General features: G+C 36.8%; 1 protein-coding gene across 3 annotated transcripts in view; it reads left to right on the forward strand.

The window, feature by feature from the left end:
- The first annotated feature begins 526 nt into the window (after window positions 1–526).
- The window catches only part of LOC124152338 (polyamine-transporting ATPase 13A3-like), a 47,804-nt gene continuing 35,470 nt past the window's right edge, over window positions 527–12,860 (forward strand). The window contains exons 1-2 of one of the 3 annotated variants that reach the window (XM_048394095.1): window positions 527–666; window positions 10,371–10,456. In XM_048394095.1, coding sequence (XP_048250052.1) covers window positions 648–666; window positions 10,371–10,456 — 105 coding nt within the window. In that variant the 5' untranslated portion in view covers window positions 527–647. The remainder of the gene's footprint in view (window positions 667–10,370; window positions 10,457–12,860) is intronic. The other 2 variants (XM_048394096.1, XM_046525241.2) reach the window with 2 other exon arrangements.

The following is a 12,860-nucleotide window of genomic DNA, read 5'->3' on the forward strand; positions in this document are numbered from 1 at the left end:
GTTTGATCGTAAAGATGTGTAAGTTTCCCTAAGACCAAGAACGGGTGTTGGATCGTGAAGCGAGAGTCACCAGAGCGTGAGGCACGGTAACGGTATAACGAGACAGCGGTGGCACTAAAGCGCGGTAATTGTGCGGATGGTAGAGCTCGGGCTGCGCCCGGTAAACTGCATTGTTGCCCATCGAACGTTTAAAGACGAAATTCTGTAAGCCTAATTTTTGTTGTTGTGAAAATTACCTTACCAACTCGGCGAGGCCGTGCTGCGAAGTTCGACCTAGATCTATGTTTACAAATACACCCCTTCAAACACCCTGCAACCTTTGAGCAGAGACCATATAACGGTATATGGTCTCTGCTTTGAGCGACTAACTAACTGGTCATCTCTTTTAATCAGTATTCCACAAACACTCCTTAAATTGTTCCTTGATGATTGCACAACACACGTCAGAAATGATGTGACGTAACTCTACATGGTGCGCCTCCACTAACACAGTGGGCCCCACAGCTAGCAGACGAAATACATGTGTATCTATCACGTGTCAGCCGTCTCCACCAATCAACAATGACGTTACAAAAGCGAGAAGGTCATCTTATAGTTCATAGTTATGGCGCGGAGCTAGCATCCAAACAAGGTAATTTCTACGACGAATGAAAGACGAAAACATGGGTAAGTTTTCTTACAATGTTACACATTGTCTTTATTAAGAAATAAACATCCCCTATGTGTTCTATCGTTTTCACATCTGGTGTCAAGATTCAACACATTGTGTGTAAACAGGTCTGGTCACATATCGGAGATACCCTGAACAAGATGAACCCTGCGTGACTGCTTATATATGGCCATGCGGTTGGGAGTGTCTGCGTGTATACAATACATATAAACATGACCCCGATATAGGCAGAGAAATATTCAGCCGAACATTCCACCTTTTATGTGTTACTTCGAGATATATACAATGAAAAACGGTTTGGGTCCATACGTCATGATATCGTGAACCATAGAAAATGACTGACAAAATGTAAGGTAAAATCCATGCATGACTGTCCATGGGACATGCGAGTGTTGTGCTTGCATATATCCATGGATTCTAGGATACAGAATGAGGAGTACAACTCTTAACCATCTCATTGTTACTTTAATAGCTTATTGGGTAGCCGGACAACCCAGAAAAAGACAAATTTGGTCCAGAGTTTCATGATTAGGTTCAATCGTTCCAACATACGTTTTTGTGTCAAATGGGACTGGCAGTAGATCTTTACAGTATTCGAAATTAAACATAGCAATGAAGGGGTACTTGTCATACCCCTAATGTTGATAATTAAAAGTTTAGGGGGTCTCAATATTCAAAGAGAGAATACTTTTAGAACTAATTTCGATCACCAAGACAGTTTTTGCATCCATTCTCAATTTTTACGAGTAGGCCACGATAACCTGTAGGGCTCAATATGTTCATCCTGTTAGGTTGGCAACTTGCTGAAAATCCCAAATATCTGCCTGCTCTCATGGACCCTCTTTAATTTTGTTTACCCTACAGTATGCATAATGGCTGCAACGAATACACTATGAGGCGTATACGATTTGTATCACGAAAATAGGGTAACGAATATTAATTCACGAATAACATAAAAAGTCAGCTGTGAATGTATTATTTGTTATATTCAGTGAAACATTAACAACATTAATTATTAGACATGGTTTGTTAATTATTAATACATTACACATTTATAAACTGGACTTATCCAGGTACGAGTATCTGCTCAAATGTGACAATGACCAGTGACCACAATACTGTTAAACCAATTATTATAAGAGTGTTGTCTTTGAAGAAATCTAGGCAAATAACATGTTCTTATGAATATTTTTAGGTACAGGGTATGTGCACATGCTTGAATATTCATAAATATATTCGATTCTAGTGGCCACGAATAACGAATTCAATTCATGAATGGATACGGTTCAATTCACCGAATATGCGAGTGAATCGTAACAGCCCTAGTTTGCATACAGACACAAGACATTGCAGGTTGTCAAAAAGAGACATGGAGAAAGATGAATGGAAATTTTGATGACACGAAATATACTGAACCAAAGATGTATGTCTTTGACTGACCAAAAAACGTTAAAGATCATAAATATTTTGGGGGATGTTTTTTGTTGTAAAAACTGAGGACACAATATCATAAAAGTAGTCATGATCCCTTACTTTTTTAGTTTAGTATAGAATGGCTCCTACTTATCAGTGTTTTGAAAATACCAAACTGTTTTGAAAGATATATGCCAATTACCCAGTAATAGGATAAGAAAGCCTTGCGTCAACAACTGTGTGCAGTAGAGTTTGCACTCATCTTACAGACTTGCTCAAGAAGGTACAACAAAATTGACAATAGGTCAGTGTTACGGTCAGGTATGTGCTTGTCCTACAGTGTTGTCAGATGTTATGGCCTACCTTTAGAATACCATTTCAAAAACCATTTCAAACACATCACAATCCCCTATGACATGATTTGTGAAATTGTGTTGCCAGATACACAAGTGAATTAATGCCCTGTGATGTCAGGGGTCACAGAGTGAACATAAGCTGCTCTCAGTGATCTATCATCACTACACGCTATGCGATTTTGAGAGTTTTCAATATGTGTTTACTTTATATAGCCTGCAGCGGTGCATTTTATAGCAGACGCCAGTTTATGAAGCATTTTTATTTTCAATATGTACTTTTTTCAGTTTCAACTTAACTCAGGTGGAAGAATGGATTGTAAACGGGAACTATTATGCATATTTTATGTTTCATATTTTCGCTTTGTTAGTTTTCATTATAATGCACAGGAATGCAGTTCATTAGGTATTAATTTATTCACAGAGCACACATCCAAAAATTGCCAGACCGAACACTATTTATCTACCATTGAAATAAATCAATTGGGGTTGTACCCCCTACTTTATATGCATTTTCAAGCATTGCATCTGAAGACATGAAGCCTGCAAATAAATGCACTTGTCAGGGTATTTTTGTTTATTTTAATGTTTTCACATTTTCAGTTGCATTTATTCTTCTCACAAGAATGTCAAATTAGTGGGATAAAGTAGTTTCATGTCAAATTGTTTTTACAACAGGAAGCTCGCGGAATTTCCTTCCAATCACTTTCACTCACAAGGCCGACACTTCGTATGATTCGAAAGCTGACTCACCCCCGTCGCGTCATTAGCTATGCCTCTGCCCTCCTACTTCCTTATGAGGATCCACAATATCCCATAAAAACCACGGCATCACTGTTCGAAATACCTGCCTGCCCGACAGTCAGAGACGGTCAATTCTGCTGAAGGATGGTCAGTTTTGAAAAGCTGCATGTCCAATGGTTACTCAGTTGACAATGCACCAGTTTATTGATATTTCCTTGTAGAATACGGAATGGGACTCGTATACATACCAAATGGCATCGGGGTCACTCCTAAGTGTCCATAGACTAAAGTCTATCTGTAACCTTCATAAGTGTCCGTCACCTATTCGACCCTTTCCGCTCAGGTCCCTAGCCTCTTTGGCATGACGAGGTTTTTGGACATGAGTTTGTGTATGACGGATACATACAAAAACTGGTTGTTTGTTTTTGAGACATGTGGCACATAGCACTGTCATGGTGTCACATTACATAGCACTGTCATGGTGTCACATTACATAGCACTGTCATGGTGTCACATTACTAGCACTGTCATGGTGTCACATTACATAGCACTGTCATGGTGTCAGATTACATGGCACTGTCATGGTGTCACATTACATAGCACTGTCATGGTGTCACATTACATAGCACTGTCATGGTGTCACATTACATAGCAGTGTCATGGTGTCAGATTACATGGCACTGTCATGGTGTCACATTACATAGCACTGTCATGGTGTCACATTACATAGCACTGTCACGGTGTCACATTACATGGCACTGTCATAGTCAAGGTGTCACATTAGTGTAACCATAAAGACATACGTACATTTTCGGACCAGTTTTTCGGTACAGTTTCGTTGATATAACAATTAACTTCACCGTTAACATGTTTAGTACGTCTGCAGTGTATTCGATGAATTCTACAACAATTCTGCACAATATGTGATTTTCTGCAAGACAGGTATCTTTAAGCCCTGACTGGACATTTGTGTAAAATATTCTGTGATGACGGAAAACAGCAGGGACTGTATGACCACCTTAAGAACAAAGGATCATTATGACCGAGGACTTGAAGGCAAGGGCAAACCCTCTACTAATTTGAAAGTAGGCAATCTGTCTGTGGGACATTTTTAAAGACAGTCGCCAAGAATCTAAAGCCATGTCGGTAGTAAATTTTATATATATTTTTTACATATGCAAAGTATAGTATCATTTCATTACATTTAAATCTTACTGATAATCTTTCGTGAATATTGCATCACAAGCTTCCTTATATTGCAATAACGACCGGTTATTTAACTGTATGTGTATTAATGGTTGTTTCTCAAAAATATGTGTTTACAATTTAAATGTGTTTACTAAAGTATTGGTGTAGGGGTTTTGGTACATAAATAGTATTGCAGAATATCACAATTCTGAGATGTAGTGCGATACATATTACAAAACATATTGGGGCCCAATTTATATATATTTGTATGTACTGTTGTACTTCTTCATTCAATAATCCAGACATCAGATTGTGAGATGGGTAGTATGGATAAACAAGACTACCTATTATGTTGTCATAATATATGGAATGTAAACAGCGTGAAGCGTGTTGTGGTGTTCACATTGTTTAGAGAGGAAACAAGTCCATACAAATGCCTCAAGATAGTAGATATAATTTATTTAATTTTTATATATTTATTTTTCCCTACAGCTATGGATTCCTACTGATCATATCCTGGGCTCCTAATATTTATTTCTTTGGTCCCTAAAGGCCCCTAAATAATAAATGTTAATAGTTTTCCCTGCAAACAAATATTTGTTATCCTAGTTTAACAATATTACTTATCATTATCAGGGTTAGAAACTAACATTTTTTGTGCACTAGTCCTTATAATGATAACATAGTAAAACCTTAAAATGGGCCAATTTCTACTAGTCCTTAGGATACCTTCACTATTGCAGTTTGGTAAGGACTACAGGACTAGTGCCAATTTCTAACACTGAATCATTTGCAGTTATGTTTATGAAACTATCAGTATTAACATTGTCATTATGGAATAGTTGTGTAAAGAAGCTGAATTCCACAAACAGGATTGATCAGTGATCTGCTGGTGGTACATCACCCAAGCCAGATTCTGTTTGGTCTAGTAAGCTCAGCTTATTGTAGTAATAGTCAACATAACAACACTAAAATCAAATAAAAATGTTGAGCCATTGAGATTGTATTTTTCAAAGCATGATGCCCCTAAAAATATAACTCTTTACCATGTTTACAATTCCAAGTATTCAAGATTTTCTGTGGGCGGTCAGGTAGCCTAGTGGTAAAAGCGTTCGCTCGTCACGCCGAAGACCCTGGTTCGATTCCCGACATGGGTATAATGTGTGAAGCCCATTTCTGGTGTCCCCCGCCGTGATATTGCTGAAATATTGCTAAAAGTGGCGTAAAACCATATTCACTCACTCACTCAAGATTTTCTGAATGTGCCGTCGAGTTAACAACCAGCCTTGCCTATCTCACAGTCCCTGAACCATAATATTGTCCTCCCCAGCCCTTTCTGTAATCCAAAACCCTCAAATGAAATGGCTTTGTATCAATGAGGACGCCCATTTGGGATATTTACTTGTGGGTCACATTTGATTATTCACAGGCCGCTGTCATTTAGCTGAGATATTGCTGAGTGTGACAATAAGCAACAAACAGTGATTCCTGGTTTGTTCTGATTTTGTTTCTAGGTTTGTCAGGACCATAACCGTGCTCGTGGTTGTCACCAAAGCTGACACACTGTGATATAACTGGAAGTTATTGCAGTGTTTTCACTCTCTCTCACTCACTCTCACATTAAACAAAAAGGTACATAAAAACATGATTCTACATGGTCTCTTGGTTCCATGTTACCTGAAACGCAAGTACTTTTCCTGATGCATCATGTGTCACTGTCCTTCATCCTTGGCCTGATCCATGACCTGGGGGATTTACATAACATTGCTATTGTGTAGTGTAAGAAAGATGGGTGTGTGGCAAGCGTAAAAGGATATACAGGTTGATGACACTACACCATAGTTAAAGGCGACCAAATACATCAGGTAGTCAGCATTAAGAAAACAAACGAATCAAATTTGTTAAAATGTGGGTAAATAGGTGTATGTTGTTTATACAGTTTTCAACTTAGTGTACCTTATTACGTGTTACAATTTGTGTTTTATTTCTGTTTTGTTTACTGCCATATTTTCATTTAAAACTCTTTACAAAATGAACCTTTTGTGAAATGTTGCCATGAACCTTTTGTTAGTCGTCAGGCTCGCTGACTTGGTTGAAGCCTGTCATCAATCCCAATTGCGTGGATCGATGCTCATGATATCAATCACTGGCTTTTCTGGTCCAGACTTGATTATTTACAGACTGCCGTCATATGGCTGGAATATTGCTGAATGTGGCGTAAAACAACAAACAAACCAACCAACCAACCAACCTTTTCTTAGTCATAAGCATCTGGACTCTGACAAGCCCATTTCTGGTGTCCCCCGCCGTGATATTGCTGGAATATTGCTAAAGGCGGCATAAAACCATACTCACTCACTCACTCTGGACTCTGACTGTTGCCACCACCGATAACAATGATTTTCTAATGACTAGTACACAAGGATTGTTGACATTAGAGATTTTCTTCCATGGACTAAAAGTCACTTCTTCCAAATGGGTCTAGGGAATTCTTTGGCACATATCCTAAAAAGGTCAAAGTCATGAAATAGAAACCCTACCACATCAATTTAAGGTAAAATCTGAGATAAAAATTCAACAGAAGTTGTCTCATATTTTCTTTTAATATAGCGCAAAGATAATTGGCATTAATGGATGTCCTACAATGGTCTTTTTCCACATTGATGAGTAGTATTTGTTTGGCTCGTGTTGTGAGAACGTCATACATCTTTACAAATCCTGCCACATCTTATTTTGGTGCAATGTCAATCAATGGACAAGGTCATCTTTAAGGTTATTGTGAAACATGACTATTATAATATTTTTTGCCAGTTGCTGTTGAACTTTTACTTGTACAGTACGAAGATTTGATAATTGTATATTTTTTCTGGAAGAACAGCTGCAACATTGTAATGTTTCATCTTTTTGTCTGCAAACCGATATTATACCCACCCTATAATAAACAGCTACATTGTATACATTCGTTTGTTATGAAGAGAACACTACATTAATGCCAATATGATTCACCCTGGGGTCCAGCCTTGCGTCTGGAAACTTAGATCCTTGATCATAACATGGAAATGGTTCAGATCTTTATGCTACATTTGTATCTAGAGAAGTACACATTCATGCTGTCAGATTTGCAATCCACCCCTTTTAAATGTTGAGTCAAAATTATGAAATATTTGCAGAATTATAAACATGTACAATGCAAATGTATATTTTGTCATGATTGCGTAAATATCCAGGTGAGCAATACAGGCCCTATGGGCCTCTTGTTTGCATTGCAGGATAAACCATTTGACCCATGAAACTGAAATTAACTTCACCAATAGGTTGAAAACAATTCTGATCCAAATGTTAAAACCTGACTACATTATTTTTTGTTGAATCATTCCACATGATCTGAAATATGCCAAGATCTGGTTTATTATATGATATGGCTGTTTATATGATCTGATGTATAACATGATCTGGTATGTTACATGATTTGGTATGTTACATGATTTGGTATGTTACATGATCTGATGTATTACATGATCTGATGTATTACATGATCTGGTATGTTACATGATCTGGTATGTTACATAATCTGGTATATTACATGATCTGATATGTAACATGATCTGATGTATTACATGATCTGGTATATTACATGATCTGATATGTAACATGATCTGGTATGTTACATAATCTGGTATATTACATGATCTGATATGTAACATGATCTGGTATGTTACATAATCTGGTATATTACATGATCTGATATGTAACATGATCTGGTATGTTACATAATCTGGTATATTACATGATCTGATATGTAACATGATCTGATGTATTACATGATCTGGTATATTACATGATCTGGTATGTTACATGATCTGATATGTAACATGATCTGATGTATTACATGATCTGGTATATTACATGATCTGATATGTAACATGATCTGGTATATTACATAATCTGGTATATTACATGATCTGATATGTAACATGATCTGATGTATTACATGATCTGGTATATTACATGATCTGATATGTAACATGATCTGGTATATTACATAATCTGGTATATTACATGATCTGATATGTAACATGATCTGATGTATTACATGATCTGGTATATTACATGATCTGGTATGTTACATGATCTGGTATGTTACATAATCTGGTATATTACATGATCTGATATGTAACATGATCTGATGTATTACATGATCTGGTATATTACATGATCTGATGTATTACAACAGAGCTCCAGACAAGCTTTTGGTGTTGTGGGTATTTTATGCATGCATTTTAAAATCATTGGGTATCAGTAATTCTATCTGGGTATTCAAATTTCTGTTACCCACTAGTTTTTACACATGTGGGTATTTAAGTTAAATATTTAAAAACACTATTCATCTAGTCCCTGCAAACTGGTGTCTGTGGGTTCGATAGCTTTATAGTACTCAAAAATACCACGATACTTCCACAAGAAAGTGTGATGGCAAATGATCATGATGTAACTGTCATCGTGGAGTTTGGCAAGGTTGACGGAATGTCCGTTTATAATTTCAAAATAAGTTGCTGATTTGCTAATCGTATACACAGGGTTACTTCACAAAAGTTTGATGATACGCACAAGTTTTATTTTTGTAGGGTCTTTGTAATGTTCGTTGTGTATTTGATACCCTTGAATTTTATTTTACTGCGTATTTCTGCATTTCTGATGCGTATTTTACGCAGATACGCAGCTTATCTGGAGCTCTGTACATGATCTGGTATGTTACATGATCTGATGTATTACCACTACATGATCTGATGTATTACCACTACATGATCTGATGTATTACATGATCTGTATGTTACATGATCTGATGTATTACCACTACATGATCTGTATGTTACATGATCTGATGTATTACCACTACATGATCTGTATGTTACATGATCTGATGTATTACCACTACATGATCTGTATGTTACATGATCTGATGTATTACCACTACATGATCTGATGTATTACATGATCTGTATGTTACATGATCTGATGTATTACCACTACATGATCTGTATGTTACATGATCTGATGTATTACCACTACATGATCTGTATGTTACATGATCTGATGTATTACCACTACATGATCTGTATGTTACATGATCTGATATTTTACCACTACATGATCTGTATGTTACATGATCTGATGTATTACCACTACATGATCTGTATGTTACATGATCTGATGTATTACCACTACATGATCTGTATGTTACATGATCTGATGTATTACCACTACATGATCTGTATGTTACATGATCTGATGTATTACCACTACATGATCTGTATGTTACATGATCTGATATTTTACCACTACATGATCTGTATGTTACATGATCTGATGTATTACCACTACATGATCTGTATGTTACATGATCTGATATTTTACCACTACATGATCTGTATGTTACATGATCTGATGTATTACCACTACATGATCTGTATGTTACATGATCTGATGTATTACCACTACATGATCTGATGTATTACATGATCTGATGTATTACCACTACATGGTCTGATGTATTACATGATCTGTATGTTACATGATTTGGTCTATTAATTGATATGACTGTTTACATGATCTGTATGTTACATGATCTGATGTATTACCACTACATGATCTGTATGTTACATGATTTGGTATATTAATTGATATGACTGTTTACATGATCTGCTATATTACATGATTTGATTTTTTTAATTGATATTATATGATCTGATGTATTACATGGTCTGATTACATGATCTGATATTTTATATGGTCTGATATTTTATATGGTCTGATTGTTTACATGATCTGATGTATTACATGATCTGTTTACATGATCTAATGTTTTACATGGTCTGATTGTTTACATGGCCTGATGTCATGATTGACATATGACTCTACATGATCTGATAAATTACATGATTTGACTGTTTACATGATCTGATATGTTTCATGACCTGACTGTTCACATGTTCTGTTTTCAGGGTCTAAGCTGAAGATGGGACAGACTGGTCCACCACCGATGAAGTCGGATCGAATTTACATCAATCCGGGGGAGGAGGATCAAATGGTAGGAAATGTTGCCATGGTGATCATTCAATATGTTGCAGATTCAATCAGATATGTCAAAGAAACTGATTTTGACAGAATTGAGCATGTTGAGTGAAAAGTTTGCACTGCATTATGTGATCAATCTATCATACAACCAGTTTATCAAAAGATACAGAAATGTCTATTTTGAAAAATTCATTCTTTACTTTTTTATTCATATTCAATGAAACTAAATGCAGCCCAGTGTTAAAAACAGAAGTAATATCAGCGATTTACCTGGGTCTGTCTACAGTCAAGTCTGGGAGACTCACAAGTATATTTTGGGTGTCCAAGGCATGAATGTGGGACTACAAGGCTGCGATCTATGTCATGCTTCACTTGATTTCCATGTTTTATTATTGATTTTTTAATATCATTGCAGATGTTCAGTTGTATTAAGCCTGTTTTAGATGGGTATTTAAGTTTTCAGATAAAAGAAAATCCACAATTGACACTCTGATCTTTTAGTTTATTTCTTGCCTGAAAACAAAATGTCAAATATGTAACAAGCAAGCTACAGTTTTGATAAATTTAATGATTCAAAAAGCCATGCTTCTTTGCGTCTTTGCTTTGTAAACTATTTGCATCCAATCTCAGATTGTATGTGTATGTCTTGCAATATTTTTCGTCTGGTTAGTCCCAGAACCTTGTCTTGTTTTTTGTCACAAATAAATTAAACTTGTCGTTTATCAATCACTATCAATCACTGATTTTTGCTTCACTGGAAAATGGCTGGAATATTGTTGAGGATAGTGTTAAACAACAAAGAAAGAAACAAACCTGGTGCAGGACTTTAATTAGACCTGCTCAGAGGCTGATATCAAGCCCCAAGTCCGCAGGAAATGTCACATTTAGTCTTTATTTCTGATGACACAAAGTGCCCATAGTTCCTATCTCTTCTGAAGGCTTTATAGGATTCTTTTTTTTATTGTTTTTATTCACTACTATATGAACAAACAAAATACTTCGTGCCCCATATCAGGGGATGGTGATAATGCTGTTTTCTTGTTTTTCAAATGATCTGTCATATTTACAACAAATGTCATCTAAACAGTTAACACTTGGCCCATTGTAATGATAATAAGCTAATGCTCATGCCTAGAATTAACCCTGCAAAACAAGAATAAATATCCTTGTAATGAGCTCTGTATAGAGACATGGCTGTGATTGAATTGTTCATGTCTTCATGAGTGTGGTAAGATTGAACAATCAGTTGTGCTTATTCATGAACTGATAGCTGTTATCAGAACACAAGCAAAACAAGGGTACTGGCAAGGGTAATCTGGTGCTTGGATGACATGAAATGTTCACAACACGTGATAACCTGTTTATTCCGACAGCTGTTTCAGGATGTTGCGTCCAGCACTACAAGTGTACACTGACCTGCTTGCCAATAGATATGAAAAGTGTTTTGCAACAAATTTATGTTAGTCACCAATGCTAAGAGCCCAACTGTTTAATATTCAGAGGGGTGGAGGGTGGGACATTATTATTTGGGACAGATTCTCAATTTTTCATTCAGCCCTTCAAGACATTTTTTTTTCTAGGGTAAAACCTAACAACATTTTGAGAGTATGTTCCCAGCCCCCCCCCCCCCCCCCGAACTCTAGTTGTGTGTTGAAGTCCGAAATTCAGTGATTATGTTTCTTGCTTCAATGTCAGCGTCATACCTTTGCTCATGGGTTTCACCAAAAATGGTAAATGTCTAATGACCTGCAACATTTACGGCTTTCCTGAGTCATCGATCTGTCACAGTGACATGACTGAAATACTGTTGGAAGCAGTATCAAATCTGACTTACTCACCTGAAATCACAGGTTTCCTTGTCATGACCCAATTAAAATAATAGAAAGAACATATGACATACATGGTGATCAAATACCTTAAATCATGAGAGTGTAGAAGGTCAATGGTTCGATCCCCAAACCCCGTCATACCCCAAAATGTTAAACGATGGTACTTATTGTTACCCTGCCTGCCCAGCATGATGTCTCAGTGGGCTAGCACTATTCAATCAGCATTAGTCTGGACCAGAACAAGCTGCCAGTGTGCATGGTCTGACCTCATATGAGTTTTTGCAATACTTTTCACAATTGATTACATGGTACTCTGATCAACCAATCAGAGAGCATGTCCTAAACAAAAGAATGAAGTAAACAATTCACTACTGTTAGTTGCCTTGGTCGTACCTGCAGTGGTTACACTGTTTCAAAGATACAGTTCCCTAAATCCTTGAATAAACGCCTGCCTTGAATAGACCCCGTGGTCCAAAAACCCTCTGCCTTGATTAAACGCCGGGTCCAATGACCTGTCTTGAATAAATGCCGGGTCCAATATCTACAGTCTGGAATAAATGCCGGGTCCAATGACCCTCTGTCTTGAAT

This window comes from Haliotis rufescens, unplaced genomic scaffold (assembly GCF_023055435.1).
Source record: "Haliotis rufescens isolate VD_foot unplaced genomic scaffold, xgHalRufe1.0.p SCAF_13, whole genome shotgun sequence".
Classification (NCBI taxonomy): Eukaryota; Metazoa; Mollusca; class Gastropoda; order Lepetellida; family Haliotidae; genus Haliotis; species Haliotis rufescens.